This window comes from Ylistrum balloti, unplaced genomic scaffold (assembly GCF_031769215.1).
Source record: "Ylistrum balloti isolate Yb309-2 unplaced genomic scaffold, AGI_CSIRO_Ybal_v1 Utg370814, whole genome shotgun sequence".
Taxonomy (NCBI): Eukaryota; Metazoa; Mollusca; class Bivalvia; order Pectinida; family Pectinidae; genus Ylistrum; species Ylistrum balloti.
In genome coordinates this window covers 19,165-41,742 of record NW_026782471.1, presented here as the reverse complement: position 1 = coordinate 41,742, position 22,578 = coordinate 19,165, and the positions used below count along the sequence as shown (strand labels likewise).

The following is a 22,578-nucleotide window of genomic DNA, read 5'->3' as shown; positions in this document are numbered from 1 at the left end:
CGTTATTGACACTCTTTAGAGTGACTTCAAATGTCTCATCTGGTTCATCAATCTGTTCAAATACACATAACATACGCAATTTATATATAAATCTATGAATCATATTTGTTAATGATTTATCAATTTGAGATTAAATACGGCAGCCTGTCAGCGTCAATGTAAGATATCTTTCACAAAATAAAAAGTAACAAAATATTGCCTCCAGAAATAAGCCAATTCCTGGTAATAAGCCCACCCACATATAAATGCAGTAATAAAAACTGCTTGTCTCCAATGCGTACTGGTGATATATCTGATGAACTGATATTGGTAATGGCGCTAATATATCACCGTAACAATAAATATTCCAGGAAAAAGCTTACTGTATCATCAATGATTGGGATGGAGACGTAAGCGGTAGTCTGAAGATTTCCGAATTTAACAACATGCGTTTTTTCTGTGTAGTCTTTGTCAACTGTGGCTGTGATGTCTTTAGTTTCCAATGTGACGTCATAGTCTCCAAAAACACCCGCAATTCTGGTAACCTGAATTTTCACAGAGTTGTCTTTTTCAGAGACGACATGTGTGGGTCGTCTGAGCGCAAACGTACTTGGTCCTAAAATGAATTTAAAAAACGGAAAACAGTAACACATGTCTGAGGATGTTTATTTTACGTAATGATATGTTTATATGGACAAATATTTCGCCCTTTACTTTCATTTTTATATTATTTACAGTTAATTTACACAATAATCCATTATGCATAAACATTTCTGTACCAAAATTGATTTCATGATATTTCAATATTGGCGATTAATTTTTTCGAGTATAGCCTATTTTTCTTGACACGTATCGTGACCGATGCCAACGCTTTTTCGTGGACAATTATTTTACAAAATACTTACTTTAGACGAATAATTATTTCAACCTATAAATCTGTTGGGATGTAGAGAAGTGTTATAGCCAAACGTGTTTCTTTTCTTTGAACAAAAAGTGCGCGTGACCTGTAGCAACTCGGTACATAAATATGACCGAGACTGTTTTTACACATTTACAAGTTGTCTCAAACTTAATTTTGTGAGTTCATTTTCCATATACGTATTTAATTGTTCATAATCATTTTCAAAATGCGTTGTTAATTAAGTAATCGTCGATACGTATCTGTTGTTATTGGATTATGGTATTAGAAAGGTTTTAGGTTGAAATATACTTCTGTAATTCATTTCAAGCCTAATTGTTAATAAACGCACTCGATGTATTGGATATGATGGAACTTTAAAATCAACTTATGTATACTGTACATATAATTAAGCTGGTATTTTATTCCACCATTTTTCAAGCAGAAAATAAGATTGCACTAAGTACAATTTCTGTATGTATTTATTTTAGCAAGAGCGATAATGTGTGAAACTGTTATTGCGTCAAATTGAGTACACCCACATTTACAGTTCATCATATCTGCTTTTGTAGAAGACAAAAGCTATTTAATACTCACTGTAACATCTGACGTGAGCATTTCCGATGAATGGTCTGACACATTCACACCTGTTCGTGGTGTTGTTACACTTGGCGTTTGCAATACAATCCCCACCACAAGGCACTGAAGTAAGAATTCATATATTTTCGTGGTGTTCTATGTTCCCGATATGAAAAAAATATATCTACTACCTTAATAATAAAAAAATCCATATCAAATATTCTGCAGAAAGCTGATCCGTACATTAATTTATCTAGAGATTAATAATATCAACGTAAAATTATTCTTCACGAAAAATCATGATTTTACAGTATTTAAAGAAAATTCAAAAATTCCTTTGCAAACTGATGTCAGAAAGAAATACACTATGTCTGTGTATGCATCTTGTTTAATTGCGATGACAAAAACCTAATTCCGATGATACATTTTACATTGATACGAAATGATTAATTAAAATTTTGAACTAATGAAATATTATTGTTTATCAGGTTTACTTACATTGGCACTTGTTGTTAATCTTAACGTATCTAGGTTTGCAAGAGCACGTAAATTTGTACAAGTCACATTCTTCGTTTACTCCACATTTTCCATAGCACGGTTCTGACATGAACAAAAATGGCAAACCGAATATTACAACGTCAACAAATTAGCCTTTCTTTGTATATCAATCTACAGAATCCTTATTAGATAGCCCACGTTGCCACATCATTCTCAACTGGCTCGCTCTACCTAGAATTAAGTGATGGGTATTGTTGAGTTAAAAAATGAGATTTATTTTATGATTTTCCGGGCAACAAAACTTGTTAAAAGTCTATTGCCATTACTGCTACTATGGTTGGATTGTAGTAACTTTGTGTAAAAGGCACAAAGTGAAGTAAAGTGAAGTAAACTTCAATATTGAATAACTTCATAAGAACAACAAGCACACGGAACGCAGGTGACGACAGATCTCGAGGATTGAAAGTTCACCAACAGAGCCTACCACATGCGATCACACACATTATTGTACTCGGAATACTTACGGACACATTTGTGAGTACTGTCACCATAGAAGTTTGGTTTACATACACAACGTCCATTAATCGCGACAGCATTATCACAGCAGTGTATGGTTGGTGGCGGAACATACGTTCCCTCTGTCCGAATTTAAAAAACCCATCAATATCAACCTTCCAACAATATAGAATACTTACAAGATGTGTAGTTTTGTGTTGCTATATCATAACAAGGAAACACTCTCTTTAATAAATCGTTTGTAGAAGATAAAATCAGATATGCAGTGGTCGTTTGATGCAAGTTTTGTTACAGGAAATATGATTTCTTTGAATTTTTTTTTAATAATAACAGAAATGCGTCTGATTATTTCAACTTTGTTTCACTATTTGTGAGTACTTTTTGTTAAACTCTATCCATGCAATATAAAAGAGATATACAAAAACAAACAAACCAACATCAAATCCTAATGAACTTCAGACCCTTCAGTGTAGTTTACTATTCTACGGATTTAACTGAATCCTAATTTCAAAAATTATTTTCTCAAATAAAAAGAAAAGTGCTTAATAAACATTTCAAGTTAGATAATTTGATACACATGACATGTAAAATCCACACTGACACTTTTGATAATAAAATAGATGCGTCATTAGTGTAACATGTGATTTTTTAAAAATTGTGTCAAAATGGAGTACTTACGTGATGACCCAATTACTACAAGGGCGTTAATAGCAACAAAGCAGAGACTGGCAGTCTGTAGTTGAGGAAACATCTTTACAGAGGCTGGATGCAACTCTGAAACTACTTTCAACCTCCCAATATTTATAGTTAACTTTCCTGTCCGGATTAGGTCTGAAAAAAATAGCTGGCTTCAGCACTTGCTGTTCAACAATCACAGGATTATCTACCATGTCAGCATTTCCATTGTTAGTGGAGCTATGTAATTCCGTGTCCAACATGATTTTTTATACGTAATTCTGAAATCTGTGTGTTACACAATGCCGTTTAAGGTAATCAAGTGTGATTGAGACTTTGATGTGGAAACAAGTGTTTTTTTTTGCAATGTAGCATATTAGGTATGTTCTATTGCAGAACTGACCTAGTGCATTCAAGTGTTATAAGTACTGATCGTTATGGCTTCTTAGAGATCTCTAAGCATTACAAGGTGCTTGGAGCACATCGTCATAACAGATGTTAACAATGTAATCTCTCCCGTCACAAAGGGAACGGAGAATGTACGACACGGGTACATTCATTGATAATTTCTATCAGTATTTACACATAAAGTGTAAGAAGTGCAGCACCTAAAATTCTTACAACTGTAGGATACAATTAACGTTATTACTTATACTCTTTATAATTCTGAATTTGCATTTAAAAAAGTGCTATTCAATTGTTTTTCTCTTGTACAAACTTTAGATGATAACGAATAATTAATTAGATTTTATTCTCCCTTATTTCAAATTTTAAATTTTCTTTCTGTTCCAATTATTTATTATTGAGAAGTGGTTACAAGGAAGAAACCAGATATATTGACAGCTTTTATATCTAACTTTTTGTATTATTTTAGTCAATACTTCAAATTCTAATGGACAAAAACTGCTTTTTTTATATCTTGTTGCCTCTGACGTCATAACAAGAACAACAAAATATTTCTAAATAACTAAAATGGTATGAGATATATGTTTCATATTCATTGTACAGAACGAACCCATAGCTTTGTTTTTGTGTAATTTAGTGTACGAGAGGTTACGGAATCGACCAACTTTCTCGGCCTCACTGTTATCCTATGCACACTAAGGTCGAAAATAGTGCGACAAGTGTGTCATCGAGACGTCACATTCTAATCTTCTACTGGAAGTATTATAAGAACTTCTATTCTATTGACCAACCTGAAGAAAATATTTCTACCAATTCATGTATGTGCTTTGATTTGTTCAACATAGAATTGCATTGCATTGCATCGCATTGTTGACACATTCACTTCATCTCTCGAAACTCTGGGTTGAAAATTTGTTAATTGCTTTCATCTTGCACAAAAATCGTGATATTGGGAAAAGGCATTTGAATATCGAATCAACCGCGACATTTAGAAACAATAGGTTAGGGATGCAGTATTGTTGCTATCCAGAAAATTTACAAGAGGAAATCATGTTTATCATACAACGTGGTGGAAATCTTACCTTCTTGGTTGCATCGTGGGAAAAGAACTGGCGGGTAAGTTTTCTTTGTAAAGAAAACTTTGATGACAAGAGAACAAAAGCATTCGTTCAGTTTTGAATGGGGTATGGAGGTGTTGAGTATGGAGAAAGTTAATGTTTCATCAAAGGAATGTTTTAAAAGAAGGTGTTGAAGAACAGTCAAAAGCTCTTTATACTTCGTAGAAATTCACATACCATTCCACTCACTGAAAAATCAATGTCCCTACGAGACTGTCACCCTGATTTGACATTATTCAGAACGATAGTAATGTTTTGATAAAGATGTTTGACGTAACAACCGCACGAACTAGCAATGGCACTAGAAAGTGGTCATTTTGCTGTGTAGATATCCACACAAAAGCATTTTTATTCATTCCATGGACGCCTACACAGACCTTGTTTTTCAATCTGTCTGTAGTTTGTGTTAATCAGTAGAATATTTTAATCAATACAGATATAAATATTATAAGTTTCAGTATGGTACATTGTTACAGCAATGACTTATGTTCGTTGTGTGTTTATCATACGTGATATTCAAGGACACTTAATGTCCGCGTTGTAGATCAAACATATGTATATGTATACATAAAAAATTGGCGTATTCCAGCCTGTTATAGTAAATCCGCATTGTTTCCGGTAAAACGGAGAATAGAAAATCCCATGTAGTTGAGCATAAAACTGGAAAATCTCATGTAGTTAAAGCATTACTACACCATGAACGAGTCTGATGTCGCAACATGACCTATTGTTGACAATGGCTCATGAAACGTATTACAATACTTACACATTAAGCTTCTTATGCAAATAAGATCGTTATATAGACATTTTAGCCGTACAGTTTAATGTGTTTTTATTACGATATTAGAGAAAAGTATGTTTGTTTTCAGAGTGAGGGTGAAGATCAAGCCGAGGTGTGTAACACAGATTTCTAATCGGGAAGCTTCAATTGCAATCGTTCCAAAATGCCGTGATTGTACCATTTAAGCAAGACGCATCACCTCAATTACTGTGGCTGAAAGATTAAGGTCCTCCCGTATGTTGTTAAGATAGATAGCCACCAGCTCCAATAAGTAAACACCATCTCCAAATCCACTACTTGTAATTGTTTTTCCTATCGCTTTGGTGATCATTTGGACAAAAAATAAAACAAAAAAGCAAATATATCAATAAAATAGAAAACATTTGTGTCCAAAGTCTAAGCCATACAAATGCCTTCATGTAGAGGTGAAAACGCTAAAAATATTGACACTAACAAAGTGTTTAAGCATTGTAAAACACACGTCGTGCGTGCGTTTTTTTGTTTGTTTTTTTCCGTTCCTCAGTCTCGATTCTTTTAACGTCATAATATTTATCATTTTTTACTGCTAACTTCCTAATTAGGTCTGATCATAGAAACACCTGTGTCCAATATGCGACTGTCCTCAACATTGAGTTATCACTATTTCTAGAGAAATTAAGGATGGATTTTCGCTCTGATTATAGACATGAAATGGTCGACAGGTGTCCCTGTGAGGTTATAATGCAGCCATAATCTCTATACTGTTTACCAGCTGCTCTTTGGTACGGCTTCATGACTCACCTCCGATTTTCGAAGGGTTAAATAATGTTCATGTAGAGAAAACATTAAACACTGTGATCACATTGTACAATTTATTCTGTAAAATATTCCACAAAATATCATTAAAATAAATCTAATGAATAGTACCTTGTCCGTATTGTTTTTCATTAATATGGAATCCTTTCATACAATTAGCTTGTTTCATTAGTTTATTTGATTGTTGATTTAGGTCTCGATTTTCCAATTTTACGAGCTTTTGTTGAGCTCAAATAAATCACAAATAAAATGGAAATGATTTAAAAATCACATGATAGACCATTTACACAAATATCGTAAACAATTAATAAAAATAAATGAATGTATAACAAGCATGCGTTTTATCATTTCCTTCTCTACATCTGATGTCGCAATATGCTCTATTACAGTTGTGTTACACGTTAAAATACTGAATAGGTATATAACTAGGCAAGCATGTGGTGTTACATTTATTATTTTGTAGCCGGTAGGACGAATTCACAAAAAAACGGATTAGGAAGGAAAATAACATCCGATGTTTGTGCCTCACTGAAGGTGTTACCTTCAGACATCAAATAATAACTTTTTCACTTTTAAGATGAAGTGTCTCACCGCTTAGTGCCGTACTTCAAGCAAAGAAGAGGTCGTTATTATTTCCAACCAATAATAACATTCAATGGTCCAGTCATATGTAAACATTAATCAAATGATTTGTTCATGAATTTAAAAGTTCACATCCCACAGGGGAAGTTATGACTTTCATGTCCGCTGTTATAATGTTTTTCATTTTCTAACAGGTATACTATATAGATATACCAGGTTCCAGGACAATAATGTTCATGGTGCAACAACACATCCGAACAGCAACCAAACGTCCAGAAGGAAAACAGTTTTACACTCTTACTTCAAATGTTTTAGCACATTGGTTCATGAGACGGTTTTCTCCGTGGTCATTGAGGACGTTAGAGCATGCTGTGTATCTTTACGTTGAAACATGTTATACTGCATGGCGTTTTGTATCTTTACGTTACAACATGTTATACAGCATGGCGTTTTGTATCTTTACGTTACAACATGTTATACTGCATGGCGTTTTGTATATTTACGTTAAAGCATGTTATATTGCATGGCGTTTTGTATCTTTACGTTAAAGCATGTTATACTGCATGGCGTCTTGTATCTTTACGTTACAACATGTTATACTTCATGGCGTTTTGTATCTTTACGTTAAAGCATGTTATACTGCATGGCGTTTTGTATCTTTACGTTACAACATGTTATACTGCATGGCGTTTTGTATCTTTACGTTAAAGCATGTTATATTGCATGGCGTTTTGTAGCTTTACGTTAGAGTATGTTATACTGCATGGCGTTTTGTATCTTTACGTTACAACATGTTATACTTCATGGCGTTTTGTATCTTTACGTTACAACATGTTATACAGCATGGCGTTTTGTATCTTTACGTTACAACATGTTATACTGCATGGCGTTTTGTATCTTTACGTTAGAGTATGTTATACTGCATGGCGTTTTGTATCTTTACGTTAGAGTATGTTATACTACATGATGTTTGTTATCCTTACGTTAGAATTCACACCATACTTTGTTACCGATGTTGAATGTAATTGTCAAAGTGAAAATGGAAATGGAGTGATACAATATTATTCATCATATAACACGGTTTGATAAAAGTATACAAAATACAATAATACAGATATAAAAATTTCACAATAAAAACGAAAAAGATGAAAAAATATATAATTTCTTTTTATATAGTATATACATACATATTGGCAAAATGAACAAGCAAGGTTCCAGGTAAATAATTTTACTATCTGCTAGTACATCATTCAAAAACATAACACAACATTAAATAGCATCTGATCAAGTTACAATTAACACTAAAAATCTACTCTGAGACATCTCAGTTCAATTTTTTAAAAATATTTTGCAAAATACAGGAATAACGAAATCAGATGCATATCATCCATTCTATACTCATTGTAACTGTAAGGTGATATCATTAATAATATACCCACTGTCCCTGTAAGTCGATATCATTAATTATATACTCACTGTCCCGGTAAGGTGGTATAATTAATTCTATACTCAATGTCCCTGCAAGGTTGATATCATTAATTCTATACTCACTGTCCCTGTAAGGTCATATAATTAATTCTATACTCACTGTCCCTGTAAGGTGGTATAATTAATTCTGTACTCACTGTCCCTGTAAGGTGATGTCATTAATTCTATACTCACTGTCCCTGTAAGGTGATATCATTAATTCTAGACTCACTGTCCAGGTAAGGTGGTATCATTAATTATATACTCACTGTCCCTGTAAGGTGGTATAATTAATTCTGTACTCACTGTCCCTGTAAGGTGATATCATTAATTCTATACTCACTGTCCCTGTAAGGTGATATCATTAATTATATACTCACTGTCCAGGTAAGGTGGTATCATTAATTCTATACTCAATGTCCCTGTAAGGTGGTATCATTAATTCTAGACTCACTGTCCAGGTAAGGTGGTATCATTAATTATATACTCACTGTCCCTGTAAGGTGGTATCATTAATTCTGTACTCACTGTCCCTGTAAGGTGATATCATTAATTCTATACTCACTGTCCCTGTAAGGTGATATCATTAATTCTATACTCACTGTCCCTGTAAGGTGATATCATTAATTCTATACTCACTGTCCCTGTAAGGTGGTATAATTAATTCTGTACTCACTGTCCCTGTAAGGTGATGTCATTAATTCTATACTCACTGTCCCTGTAAGGTGATATAATTAATTCTAGACTCACTGTCCCTGTAAGGCGATTCTGCTGAAAATAACAGTAGAATCAGAAAGGACACTCCATTATGCATAATTCGAGGAGTTATTCCCAAAAAGTTTCAAAAAGAATCAGTTACAACAAGTAAACTAAAACAATTTTATGGAATACATTGTAAGATTTAAAACTTTTGGTACATATATTTTTTATATTGGTGTCCAGTTGAGAATATTTTTGGACCGTATTTACGTACGTATCACTCACTGACAATACAAAAGTAAAACTGGCACATTCATTTTAAACTTTGATTGTGATTAAATCAAATTTAATTAACCTCAAAACATTGATACAATATGCAAAACAACAACAAAAATTGTATGTCAAAATCATTATTGGAATTGTTATCTGGGTGAGACCGATCTTGAAATTTTGATTAGGTACACAATTGTTTGGGATCCTAGCGAATTATCTGAGGATTTTATGTTGTTTGTAATGAATGTATGCATATTTCTACATGTATAAACAAGACAATACCAATATAATTTCCATTCATGTGTTTTTACGATAAATCTATCTTATTTACAATACTACCCACATGTCTGACTTAAATGCGAAATAGATACAGATGTTACAGATAACATACCTTTTTCAGTATTTTCTTGTGTTTCTCAGAGTTGTAAAAGCAATACGAAAATACAAAAACTCATTCTACTAAAACATTACATTTTGTAGCTAATTTCAGACCCGCATTTTGCTGACATTAAACATGTCATACAGTAATAATATTCATGGCTAGATACACCAACGTTCTATTTAATGGACCAGAATGGCTGAATGGTTAAGGCAAGATTGTCTTTACCAATTGTCCTCTACTCCTGGGTCGCGGGATCGAGACCTACGTGGAACAGTCGTCAGGTACCAGGTACTTCGGGAACTTCGACTTTCCGCCAGCTTCCCCAAACCTGGCACGTCCTTAAATGACACTGGCTGTTAATAGACGTAAAACAACAATAGCAATGTATGCGCGCGCACACACACACACAAATACATTTATTAATGAACGTCGATCTGAATGTTTGTTGAAGAACACGACCTGACTTTTGTAAAGCACGGTAAACTGTAACACCAACTTTTGTCTTTTATCGTAGGCTCAAGTTAATAAAATGATGTCTTAATCACGTTTGAAATTATTGGTTTTGCATTATAATACATATACATGATAATGATGGGCAACATTAGAGGAACAATTATGTTAATGACATGCCAATCACGTGACTAGCCTATTTGCTTTCCACATTCGTTTAGTGTTGTTTCGATATTGCTATTAGCGATCAATATACTGTACAGGCGTTTATTTGAAACAGAAAGGAAATACTTCAGGAATTAAAACCATGTTAGAAAATAAAGGGAAATGGAAACCTTTTAAAACTGTCTCCTTTCACAGCACCAATGAATGATCATGGCAATGATTAAAACGGGAAAAAATGTAAAGACTTTTTTAAAAATCATGTCACTTACTCATTTGCTCAAGTCTTTGATGCCGCGTCTTGTCATACTTGGATCACTTGTGAAAGTCTGCCCAAGCTTCCTTCGTATCCATTGCCGGTAGTGTAGATTTCCTTTGAAATATCGTCGTCATTATCTCCACTGGATTCTTCAGTATCGCTCCGTACGTCTTTCATCTGAAAACTCAAACACCCGTTACCGTTAGAACAGTATACAAACCCGTAATTTCCATTCCACGGAGTTGATATCACTAGTCTTACATATGATTTTAATTTCGCATCTCCCCATCTGGTCAATGATATCAATTTCAGCAAATTTTCATTTTTCTTAGTCTCCAACAAGGTGACACTGGTGTAAAGTAGGAGGACGAGACAGCCGTATGGTAAAATCTAATTCATTATTTGACAATTCGCAATTTGTATTAAAAATATTCGACTGTGTGTCTTTTGTTCAGGCTATTAACTCAATAATAACTCTAAAAAGGATCGATTTCTGGATTGCTTGAGTGCTGACTCACCTTTTTGTCCCCAGTAAACTTAGAGATGATGATGCCGACTAGCATAACAGTCCATAAGATATGTAGTACTTGTAGTACCCACAGTAGACCGTTTAGGAGCCAGTAAACAGGGTAACGTGTGGCATTATCTATATACTGTTGTGATGTAAAAGTGGCAGACCATACTATTCTGTAACATAAGTCATCATGACGAACAATCTGTATTTAAAACATTTATTCACGAAAAAAGCGTTTAATTTCTGTAAATATACTTAATCAGGCGCATTCAAATTTTAGTGTAACATTTCTTTTGGGTAAATTAGCGCAATGATGTATTGTGGCGTCCACATTAATTGTGACATATTCTCTACAATCTTTATAAATGAATTTCTCCACTTCAACTTATCTCTGTTGATAAACTTGATATTCTCAATCTTCTTTTTATTTAAAATACACGATATTTACCGATTTACTACTGTTTTTCCTGTAAACACAATGTTTGCTTTGTGTTTTTATCTGGATGTGAAGACAATTGACATTCATGTAAAATGATTGAAAAGTACAAATACTTAACTACTCACATAAATGGATAAACATACAGCTTGGAAAATACCCAGAGTATGAAAAACAAGACGAATAAAACTTCCGCTAATTGTTGTTTCTTTAAATAGTTGACACTCTTAGAAGCCTGAAATTAGAGACATTTGACATTGTTCACAGACCCACTAACATGTAATAGTTGGGGATTGTATTTTAGATAATTTAACTCGGTAACAATTGTTGACCTAGCATTGTCTATTTAAGGAATCGAACTGTACGGAATGTTATAAGTAAACTAAGCCCGGCGAGGCGAGGATGTAAATGATATCCACTTGCACAAAAGAAGAAAACGTTGATAGTCTTAATCATGTGAATTCTTCGTTTCCATAAAATGGAAGTCTGACGAGGAAAATATCAGCGCATGCTAGATGGATTTGTACAAATATTGCAGTTACCAGATGTTCGCTTTCGTCTTCATTTTTATAATATACTCTTTCTCTATATACTGATTGTATATGCTATTTTCCTTTTACGATGATTTTGTACAATATTTCTGTAAGAAAGGATTAATATTTTATATGATACGCTGTTTCTGTATGAAATTATTAACATTTTGTATGATACGCTGTTTCTGTATGAAATTATTAACATTTTGTATGATACGCTGTTTCTGTATGAAATTATTAACATTTTGTATGATACGCTGTTTCTGTATGAAATTATTAATATTTTGTATGATACGCTGTTTCTGTATGAAATTATTAACATTTTGTATGATACGCTGTTTCTGTATGAAATTATTAAAATTTGGTATGATACACTGTTTCTGTAAGAAATGATTAATATTTTATATGATACGCTGTTTCTGTATGAAATTATTAATAATTTGTATGATACACTGTTTCTGTATGAAATTATTAAAATTTGGTATGATACACTGTTTCTGTTTGAAATGACTAATATTTGGTATGATACGCTGTTTCTGTATGAAATGACTCAGTATTTTGTAAGTTTCTCTATTAAATGATTCTGTATTATAAGCTGTTTCTGTAAGAAGTGATTTGTAATGATAAATTCGCCCAATGTTTTCAGCTTTACTACGTATCCATCACCTCTCAGTTTATATGTAATGATGGAAATTCTGTTTGAAGTAGAATCCTATTAATTTTAAAATAATTAAACTAAAAATCATTTTTAATAACAAAATATGTATTTTACTTTTAAAGATATTTCTAATTGACAGTATGTAAACCATAAAAAACTATTGGAAATCATCGTTATAACATACATACAGACATCATGATATCGTTGGAGTCGTGTAATAGCAGCACTAGTGCTCCAATTCGAGTCTGGTTACACATGAAGGAGAAATATATCAACAGAATGGTGACAAAATGATGGATGACCATTTCAGGAAAATCCGTTCTTTTGGTGTCAGTCATCAGAGTGACCAGACAATGCCAGTAGAACCCCATCTCTATGGTGTAGTACCAGTAAATATCATTGGTAACATGCTGAAATAAAATGAATATGAAATTATATTATAATGGATTATGTTTAGGTAAATGATGAAACATGTTTAATACAAACAATTGATACAAGACAGTATACGAATGACATAAAAGTTAACTCAGGACACCCCATTTGTTATTTATATTTACATATTTTATCCTATTGTTATAAATAAATATATATATATAGATTTTCCGTAACTGCCATGCCACGTATTAATTTAGTGCCGCAGTTCATGTTAAACACACGTACTTCACGCTCTCCTTGTATGATCAAATACTTCAAAATTACGAAATTTATTGAATCATAGCGCTTGTACATCCTCGCATCTCGATCTGAACTTTTTTTTATTCGAGCACTTCCCCACTCGCCTTCTTGGCTTCAAAATTTAGACCCTCACATCACCAGAGTCCTAGAACGAAGAGACAACTGTATGATGTAGTTGAATTCATTGTTTGGATGATTCTACTGTATTTAACTCTAGATTAGTAATAAAAAGTCTTATTCACTGATGTGTCTTTTATACAATGTATCATTTTTAAACAGAGTATGTGTTACTATTACATATGATCTCCGCTTCATTCCTTAACAATGAGAAAGTATTGATAGCTAACTCACATGTCTACCGTTGTTAATCCAGCAGTGCTTCAAATCCCAGAAGTATTTTTTCTAAAAGTCAAAAAAAAGTTTTAAAAGATTTGATTTCAGTAATGACAATATAATACATTTCACAACATTCCTTCTAAATCCTACCACAGCATTTCCATAACTGACATATATTGAACGTTTCGACCACTCCTTCAGATAAGGAACTTGTAACATATTTGTTTCGTCACGCCATATATGATCAAAGGAACACAAACTCATCCTCGTGGATTAATATAGCTTAATAGGTCTACTTACAATAATTTTAACAATATGTTAACATATAAATACGAGTTCTCACGAAAACAACGAAAATATATCCACCGCATATATTTATGATTTCACAGTATAATTTTTTCCATATCAATCTTTTTTGATAAGACCAACTGTAGGTAACATAGGACGAAGAAAAAAAAGCAATCACGACTGTTGTGGTTAACCCTCTTATACAACATTACAGAGAAACTCTGATGCAATCGAAAGTCGCCTTGTAATATCATTATTTTAAGACTTCATGATGTCACTGACGTTAAATAGGATTGTCACACCCACCAAAGAGTTATTTCATACTCTATTTCAAGATATTGCGCTAAAATATTAGATAAATTGACCGTTTTTGTACATATGTTAGTACTTACGTCCCAGAGAATGTACAAAGCACAACAGAAGCTGACTGTGTAGAACACGAAGTACCAGCTGAAAGTCAAAACGGTCAGATACAAGGCTAGAAATACACAACAAAATTCATTTTGACTGCTACGATATGGCTGGAGTTTGTATAGGCTGGAAATACGAGTGATGGAAACTTGATAAATATTCTGAAAAGTGGGCTACGACATCAATATACTATTTTAGTTTGAATGCATGATTTTTCTTGGAGTTTCATTTTCGTTGAAGTCTTTCTTAGGAATACCTCATGACAACACAAATACGAAAAAGGCAGATTTTCGAAGAGAGACCAGGAAAACATCAATCTTTTCAAGAAAGGACTTAAAGAAATGATAAAGTATTAAAATGTCACAGAAGGAAAACACATAAAAAAGTATCAACATCAACAATCAAAATTTACCAAAAACAATGCCAGTTTTAAAGATTCTTTTGTCATAAATCCATATTTGGTTATTTATGTAATAGATTTGATATCTGGGAGATAGAACCGAAAGCTGATTACTGTTTGGCATGATTCAATGTCCCTTAATGTTATCTCACTTGAGAAAGTATTCGCCTTATTCTAAAAAATGTCAAATAAGTATTGTCAATATGAGTTGTATTTATACCCTGTTTCCCTGAACTTTTTCATCCTGCCAGGACTGTCTTTGTTGCGTCGGTGACGAAACCACCTCTGTATCTGTCGCTCTGTAAGACTTGTTTTCTTTGTTAAATCCTGTGATTACAAAAGAAAATCTTTGAAAATATCCAGCAACGTGCCGTATCAATTTAGGACTCACACATCTAAATCAGTCGAAGAACGACGGGGATAGTGTTTCCTCTACATAGAATCTCTACATTAATTGAGATTTGGTAAAATATTGGCCCCTGGCAGTTATTGGCTTCATAAAGATGTATAGTTTTAACACATTTCAATGTATGTGGAGTGGATTTAGACAGGTGTAAAATATCTTGGTTTTTTCCTAAGTGGGTGGTACGTTTCACCTGTAAACTTCCGGTTGTTAAATTCTGAAGGCAATGGGAGTCCGAGATGTCATTTAACCTACTAATTTATGCCATTTGTAGCCCTTGACAGGCATGTTTCTATGAATCCAGACAGTTGTTACTTGTGTTGATAATCTATAGTGATTGATTTAGTTGCGGAAGTCCTTTAACAATTATTGTTATGTTACAGAAATTAAGGATAACGAGAGCGTGGCTTTATCAAAGGGATAGACACAACATCAGGGCAAATTTAATCTCGTGAAGTTATCAATGTGAAATATATGTATGAAATATCGATGAAAATGTGAAAGGAAAAAACAAGAAACAGAAACAGACCTCCCTCATTTAAAATAAGTAAGTACGGGAATCTAGTCGTTTACGATTCTCAAAATCGATGGGAAAATGTTGAAAAACTCGATAAATCTAAAATACAAACATTGATGTGGAATAATTTATCTGAAATATGTCAAACTTTGTGAATTATTGCGAAAGTTAATGCATCGCTGATATGTGACCTATTTCAAGATGCCAGTATGTTTTAGGCTAAACGTACTCAGTACGTACAGCCTATTGTGATGGCCTTTCAGAACAAAATTTACCGATCCTGGCCTTCTCATTGGCTGAAATATCGAAAAGAGTTAGAGCGCTCTAGCGGCAATTTTCTGCGTAAATAATGCCGTTGTCAAATCGCTATTTTAAAAGCATCCAAAATTAGCTTATTTTTTAGTAACAATATGATTACTATATATTTCAAAAAAGAAGCACAGTGTGGTTGAACTATTGATAAATTTTGAACAATATATTTTACGGAATTCTCGACATGACGTAAGCGTACAGAACACCGCACGTGCGAGTTGATAAAAAGCTAGTCTGGGGGCTTGGTTTGAATTATCAAATAACAACACTTATAAACAAACAAAATTTACAAACAGAACATCAATTTTGTTTTAATCCTTGTCGTTGTGGCAAGATCGTCTTAATATACAACATCACTTTACCTCATTAGACGTCACCAATTTGGACTGTTCGTCCCACGCGCACACCCGCCGATATGACACTTTTTCAGGTTTTTCACACCCACCGGCATGACACTTTTTCAAGTTTTTGAAGATAAAAAGTTTGCGCTTCGTAGGCAAGGTACATTTGGTGCTCATGATTTATGTATAATATATTTTTAATACTGTACTGATTATGATGTTGACTCTGTTATTACTTATATTTTTTGTCTTTTAGTTTTATTTGATGAAGGTTGTTTGTGCTGATTTCTCAAGGTTTGTTAATGTGTATCAAAGTTCCTTGAAATAAAAATATTCCTTCAAACAAAGCGCGTATAAAAAAACCCAAAATATTCATGTTTATAATTATCAATTAACTAGAACGAAATATTTCCATAACATATTTATTCATTTAGCGTGTCATGGTGACATTATCTAATGCATTGGAGATCAGAAATAGTAGTAGTTATATTGAAAATATTGTAAATTTTGTATATATATGGAAGTCTGGTTTAATCTCAAAGAACTATGTCTTTATAGACATAATTACTGGAAGAAAAGTCTAACCATGATACTTCAAGGAAGATAGGCATGTAAATACATTTAATGTAATTACTTACACTTTTATCTATCTGAAATGCTGTGTACACCTTATCTACTTTCCTCAACTACAAATATTATTATAATAAGTAAGGACTATTACTTTGCAATACATTCAAAATAAAGAAGTAGGTATAAAGTCCTTTCGATTTGTCTAAATCCTCATATTGATAGGATAGTAATTGCAACATCTGGGGTATTTCAAAGGTTTTATTTAGTCAACTTCATCATAGAGCTTTTTATCATTTGGCTTGTTGGCGATATATATATGGTTGTGTGTATTTTGTTATTTTTTTTTACCTATTTTGATTTGTTCACACTATTGTCGTCAAATTTGAAATAAGAATTAAAGAAGATATAAAATCGCTTAAAATTAAGAAAATAGCCTCTGGTTCTCTTATTTTAGTAATTTTTGCATTCCAAAGTGTAGGAGTATGGGGAAAGTAATATAGTTTTGCGGTTATTTGTGAACATTTTTCAATACGTTTAGCCTTTCAGTACTTTCAGTACTTTGATTATCTTGTAGATGACATTCAAATTGACAATGAGCAAACCGAACAGGCACGTTTTATCAAACATTTATCAATATATTGTTGTTATAAGAAGACAGCAACAGTATGATGTTTTAAAGACATTCAATAGTTAACACCCTACAGCTGTAGCTATTGATAAGGAGAGGTCATTTTATTGGTACATTCGTCCTTAGCAACCCACTCTTTATGAAACTTCAGAAAGGATGTTTCGTGTGTCTGTCATACAATTACAAGTATATCTGAGCACACACATGCTATTTTCTCTGGAGTTGTAGGACTGTTTTTCCTCTACTAGGTAATTAGGTCGATTCACGGTGTAAATACCCCAGGCATATATACATCAAGACAAACCCTATCAGTTAACTGTATCTCCCGTTGACACCACATATCACTTGTATATAATGGGTGGTGTATATAAAATGCCTCTTAATATGAAATCTATTTCCTGTTATTGGTTTGAAGAAACAAGGGATGTTTTCATTATCTATATTACACATGGCTATTTATTTCGTGATTAAAGCTGAACACACCGAGGGTAAAAACTTGTTTTTTGATCTCACAATCTTATTCTAATATTTTATTTTCAGCGAATAATTTATTATTTTCAATCCTTACTTTCTTCCTAACTGAAGACCAACAAAAAGATAATTTTATATGTACAAGTGAAGAACTCGGAGAAAACAAAATTTAAAAAATGGTAAATTTGCATGTAGTAGTCCTATCAGTTTATGTGTATAGTTTATTTACAGTTTAATTCATTGTTTAATTCCACTGTATCTAACTCTAAATTATCAAAATGTGATATTCACTTGTGTGTCTGTAAATCTGTGAATATATATATATATGATACTGGACATTGTAACACAATTGACAAGAAAGGCCAATGTTGACTCGTATCTTAGTGTGAATCCAGATGGACCGTGATTAGTAAGGCTGAACGTTTCACCCCAACGGCTGAAAGATGAGCTGTGATTTGTTGGATTCACCCTGGACCGTAGATTTGAGATCCGTAAATGGTTATTACCAAAAGTGTGACCCCAAATAGTAGAACAATGATCATAGAATGGTATAGACAGAATTGTGTCATAGAATGTAGGCTCGTTGTTGATAAGCTGAAAGGTAGATTTCATCGTTGGATTTGATAATTGCCTGTAGATTGTATTCCTTAAGTCTTTGTGACACTGAGCCTAATTGTTTAAGTCGTTTGCAGATCGAAAAAAAATCGAATAATGGAAGAAATATTTCAGAAAAAACGTGATCAGTTATCACGCGGATGCTACAACAAGTTGTTCCCATAATGAAGCATATTTTAAAAGATAATTGATATATTTCGCCTGTTTGTAAATCTATTGCAATTACAGGTAGGGTCAGACTATCCTGTGATCTGGGTCATATTACTGTAACCATGACGACACAGCTTACTACTGTCATGCTTCTATTCCAATATTTTTATTGTCAATCGATCCATTCAGTATTTTTCAATATTGAACGTTGTATAGTTATACTGTAACTAACTTTATCAATAATTTAAGTGATAATTTGTGTTCACCAGAGCAGAATGTCTGGATTCCCTTTGGCAAAGTGATTTTAAGTGATTTTAAGAAGCTAACGTAGGGTAGCCATGTTCTTAAAGGATATAAAAATCCTAAAGGTACTGTATTCATTAGGCTTTCATGAATAATTCAATATCTATTTTCTTTAGATGTATAAATAATTTCAATATAAATCACAACCACTGATCTGTTCCTATCAACCAAAGGACATTTGTATTTACCATGGTAGACAGCATATATCCAAACATCGATGTTTTATAGCTTGTGTAAATCTCTCCAGTCCATGCTGATGTAGTTATGATTAAAAGCTGGATAATGGAGACGAGGTGAAAGAAATAAAACCTATAACTATTGAACCGGTAATGATGACGATCATTATAGAATTTCTATATTTTCAGCGACACTCTCCTAGTAGATTTCCCTGATGGAGTATGGACAACAGCGTAACATACAAAATATAATTCCCAAAACGTTCCGTTACATTGTCGTTGAAGTGTGACTCGGAAATTATACTTAGCATTGTCCCACAGATATCGCTGTAACCCCTAGAAACTTGAGACACGTTCTTTTCTTGAGGGGGAGTATGTAACCATCCTCTTAAGCTCGGTTGGTTGAGCTTCAGACTTAAAAAAGAGGCACATGATTCAAATGCAGTCCTTCTAGGACTCGTCAGTGATGCTACATCATGCTGTTGTTTCGTCCTTCTAGGACTCGTCAGTGACGCTACATCATGCTGTTGTTTCGTCCTTCTAGGACTCGTCAGTGACGCTACATCATGCTGTTGTTTCGTCCTTCTAGGACTCGTCATGATGCTACATCATGCTGTTGTTTCGTCCTTCTAGGACTCGTCAGTGACGCTACATCTTGCTGTTGTTTCGTCCTTCTAGGACTCGTCATGATGCTACATCATGCTGTTGTTTCGTCCTTCTAGGACCCGTCAGTTTGAAGCCAAGGGGGCGACTGAGGAAAATCCAAAGTGATCGAAAAAAAGTCAAAATCTAGACGGGGAGGTGCAGCAGCCCCATGGTTAAATAAATTTCGTAATGTTTATATATCAGATAATTTTAGAACAGTGTCAAGTACAAATATTCTGAACGGGGCCACTCTTTGTGGCATGCAGGTTACGACAAACCTCGGGAACTGTAAGTCCACAAGCAGAGTCTGCCATCTGCTGTCTTACAGATTGTACAATATCACACAATGGAATAGCACCTCTCAATAATTCAGAGTTAGTTAGAGTAATTTTGTTGATTCTAAGGTTTCAGATTTGAATTACCTTTCATAACTGTAATCGAGTTTGATGATAGTTATATAGTATATCTATATGTAATGGAGAAGGATGGCACAGCTTTGGCCGATCTTTTTGTAAGGAAATTCCATCAATAAGATAATGGTAGAATTAGTAAATCCAATGTGTAGAATTTCCATAACACACCATATATACTGTTACTGTTAACTACTACAAACCTGTATCGTCAATCTTTCATCAGTCCTTCCAACATATCTATACATTATTTCATTTCAAGACCTCGTAAAAGGTCATGGCCAACCACTTTTAGATGGAAGTTCCTAAACAGGTCAGAGATAATATATACATGACCCCGATTACCTCTATATGTTTCCTTTCGCTGTATTTGTCAACCTCATAGGCAGCCTCCAGAGTAGGGTTCTTCACTGCCGAGCATTTCTTCTTCATGGTGAGACCCATGTATTTCGCAAATGGAATCAACAGAAACCTAATTAACAAAGCAAAGTGCTGAATGTCAGGCGAACGAAAAGAAACTCAGGGATATCATCATTAATCTGTGAACAACAAATATTTGAATGGTAATTTTAAAACTTCATTGACATTAGATAACACTTAAATGGCCTTTCGCGCCATTTACCTATGTTAATTCAGATTACAGTCTAATAATCAGGCGTGGTTATACAGTGTAGTAACTCATATGACGTATTTTTTATCAGATAATCGTAATCGTAAAGAGTTGCGTAGTTATAATAAAATTATGAAGGGTTAATTTCTAAGTTAATCAGAACAATTGGTCACTAATTGTAGAACGACTTTTCTCTGTCTTACTATGTAATTACACCGATGATGCACGTTTCTGTCGTAAATCGAATATCTATAGTGTGATGGACAAAGAATATAAAAATATACTGATGTCACATGACTTTACATTCTATCATGTGTACTTTTCATTCTGTCACGTGTACTCTACACTCTGATACGTGTACTCTACACTCTGTCACGTGACTCTACACTCTGTCATGTGTATTCTACTCTCTGTAGTGTGACTCTTCACTCTGTCACGTGTACTCTACACTCTGTCACGTGACTCTACACTCTGTCACGTGACTCTACACTCTGTCATGTGTATTCTACTATCTGTAGTGTGACTCTTCACTCTGTCACGTGTACTCTACACTCTGTCACGTGACTCTACACTCTGTCACGTGACTCTACACTCTGTCATGTGTATTCTACTCTCTGTAGTGTGACTCTTCACTCTGTCACGTGTACTCTACACTCTGTCACGTGACTCTACACTCTGTCACATGACTCTACACTCTGTCACGTGACTCTACACTCTGTCATGTGTATTCTACTCTCTGTAGTGTGACTCTTCACTCTGTCACGTGTACTCTACACTCTGTCACGTGAATACACTCTGTCGTTTATTATTGTCGATACGACTCTCTGCCTATCATAACTTTAAGTAGTTGTTAATTTTTAAATTTTTAAGTGATATGAAAACTTGTCAGGGCTTGTCATGGTGTGAACCTTCCTATGTTGTGATATATTGTATAACAGAAAGAGAGTGATTGGGACAAATACATGAGCGAGGGGCGTTATTCTAATTAAAAGTAAAAAATACAATAGTGTGTTGTAAGAGAATAAAAGGGATTTATCTCTTTGTCAATCTTGATTCAATTAATTAATTACAGTTGATTAACATACAGTGAGTAACATAAATGTCGACATGTCCTCATCAGAGATCATTTCTGAGATTTAATCAGCAACGTGGAAATAGATTGCTTAATTTATGATGTAGATATGCTTATAAATTGTAGCAGTAATACGTTGATGTTCATCACTTATAAATTAAAATGTTAACAAATACAACCATTGTATTAGGATGTCCTTCACCTCTTCAGCGTACTCTCACGTGCTTTTTACATCATGGTGCATACTCGGAAGTAGTTTATTTTATTCAAGCTCCACTTACCGGTCATACACAAGTCTGATACCCAGTATAATGACTCCTATGGCCACACTAGGGAGGAGAATGTGTCTCTCTAGAGGATAATATACTCCTGGAGGGGGGTTCTCGAACTCCTCCCATGTAATATGGACGAGCCAGTATTTAGGATTCCAAAACCACTTTCGAATGTCCTGTATGATCGTCATTACCACTGAACTGACTGTTTAGGCCATTGACAAACGAACTTGTGGAAATCAGCCATGTATGTCGATATGTGCGCAGCTCAAAATATGGAAGGTTATAGCTGCCTTGTATCATTCGTATTTGTA

At 33.9% G+C, this 22,578-nt stretch overlaps 1 protein-coding gene across 1 annotated transcript; it reads right to left on the bottom strand.

Annotated features, from left to right (window-relative positions):
• Window positions 1-9,762: 9,762 nt before the first annotated feature.
• Window positions 9,763-22,455, bottom strand: LOC132558717 (ceramide synthase 5-like). Its single transcript, XM_060223312.1, has 10 exons — window positions 22,274-22,455; window positions 20,656-20,782; window positions 14,990-15,096; window positions 14,351-14,408; window positions 13,686-13,736; window positions 12,848-13,069; window positions 11,597-11,703; window positions 11,037-11,205; window positions 10,532-10,695; window positions 9,763-10,000 (listed from the first exon to the last, which is right to left on the bottom strand). The coding sequence occupies exons 1-9, from the start codon at window positions 22,453-22,455 to the stop codon at window positions 10,564-10,566; spliced, it is 1,155 nt and encodes a 384-aa protein (XP_060079295.1). The 3' UTR covers window positions 9,763-10,000; window positions 10,532-10,563.
• Between the last annotated feature and the right edge of the window lie 123 nt (window positions 22,456-22,578).

Bases quoted from the DNA above. Each gene is read 5' to 3' on its own strand.
- LOC132558717 (XM_060223312.1), bottom strand. From the start codon at position 22,455: ATGACGATCATACAGGACATTCGAAAGTGGTTTTGGAATCCTAAATAC. The intron at 20,783-22,273 runs GTAAGTGGAGCT...TTTGTTAATTAG, and splicing joins ATCAGACTTGTGTATGACCG to GTTTCTGTTGATTCCATTTG. The intron at 13,070-13,685 runs GTGAGTTAGCTA...ATTTTATTTCAG, and splicing joins GGATTAACAACGGTAGACAT to CATGTTACCAATGATATTTA.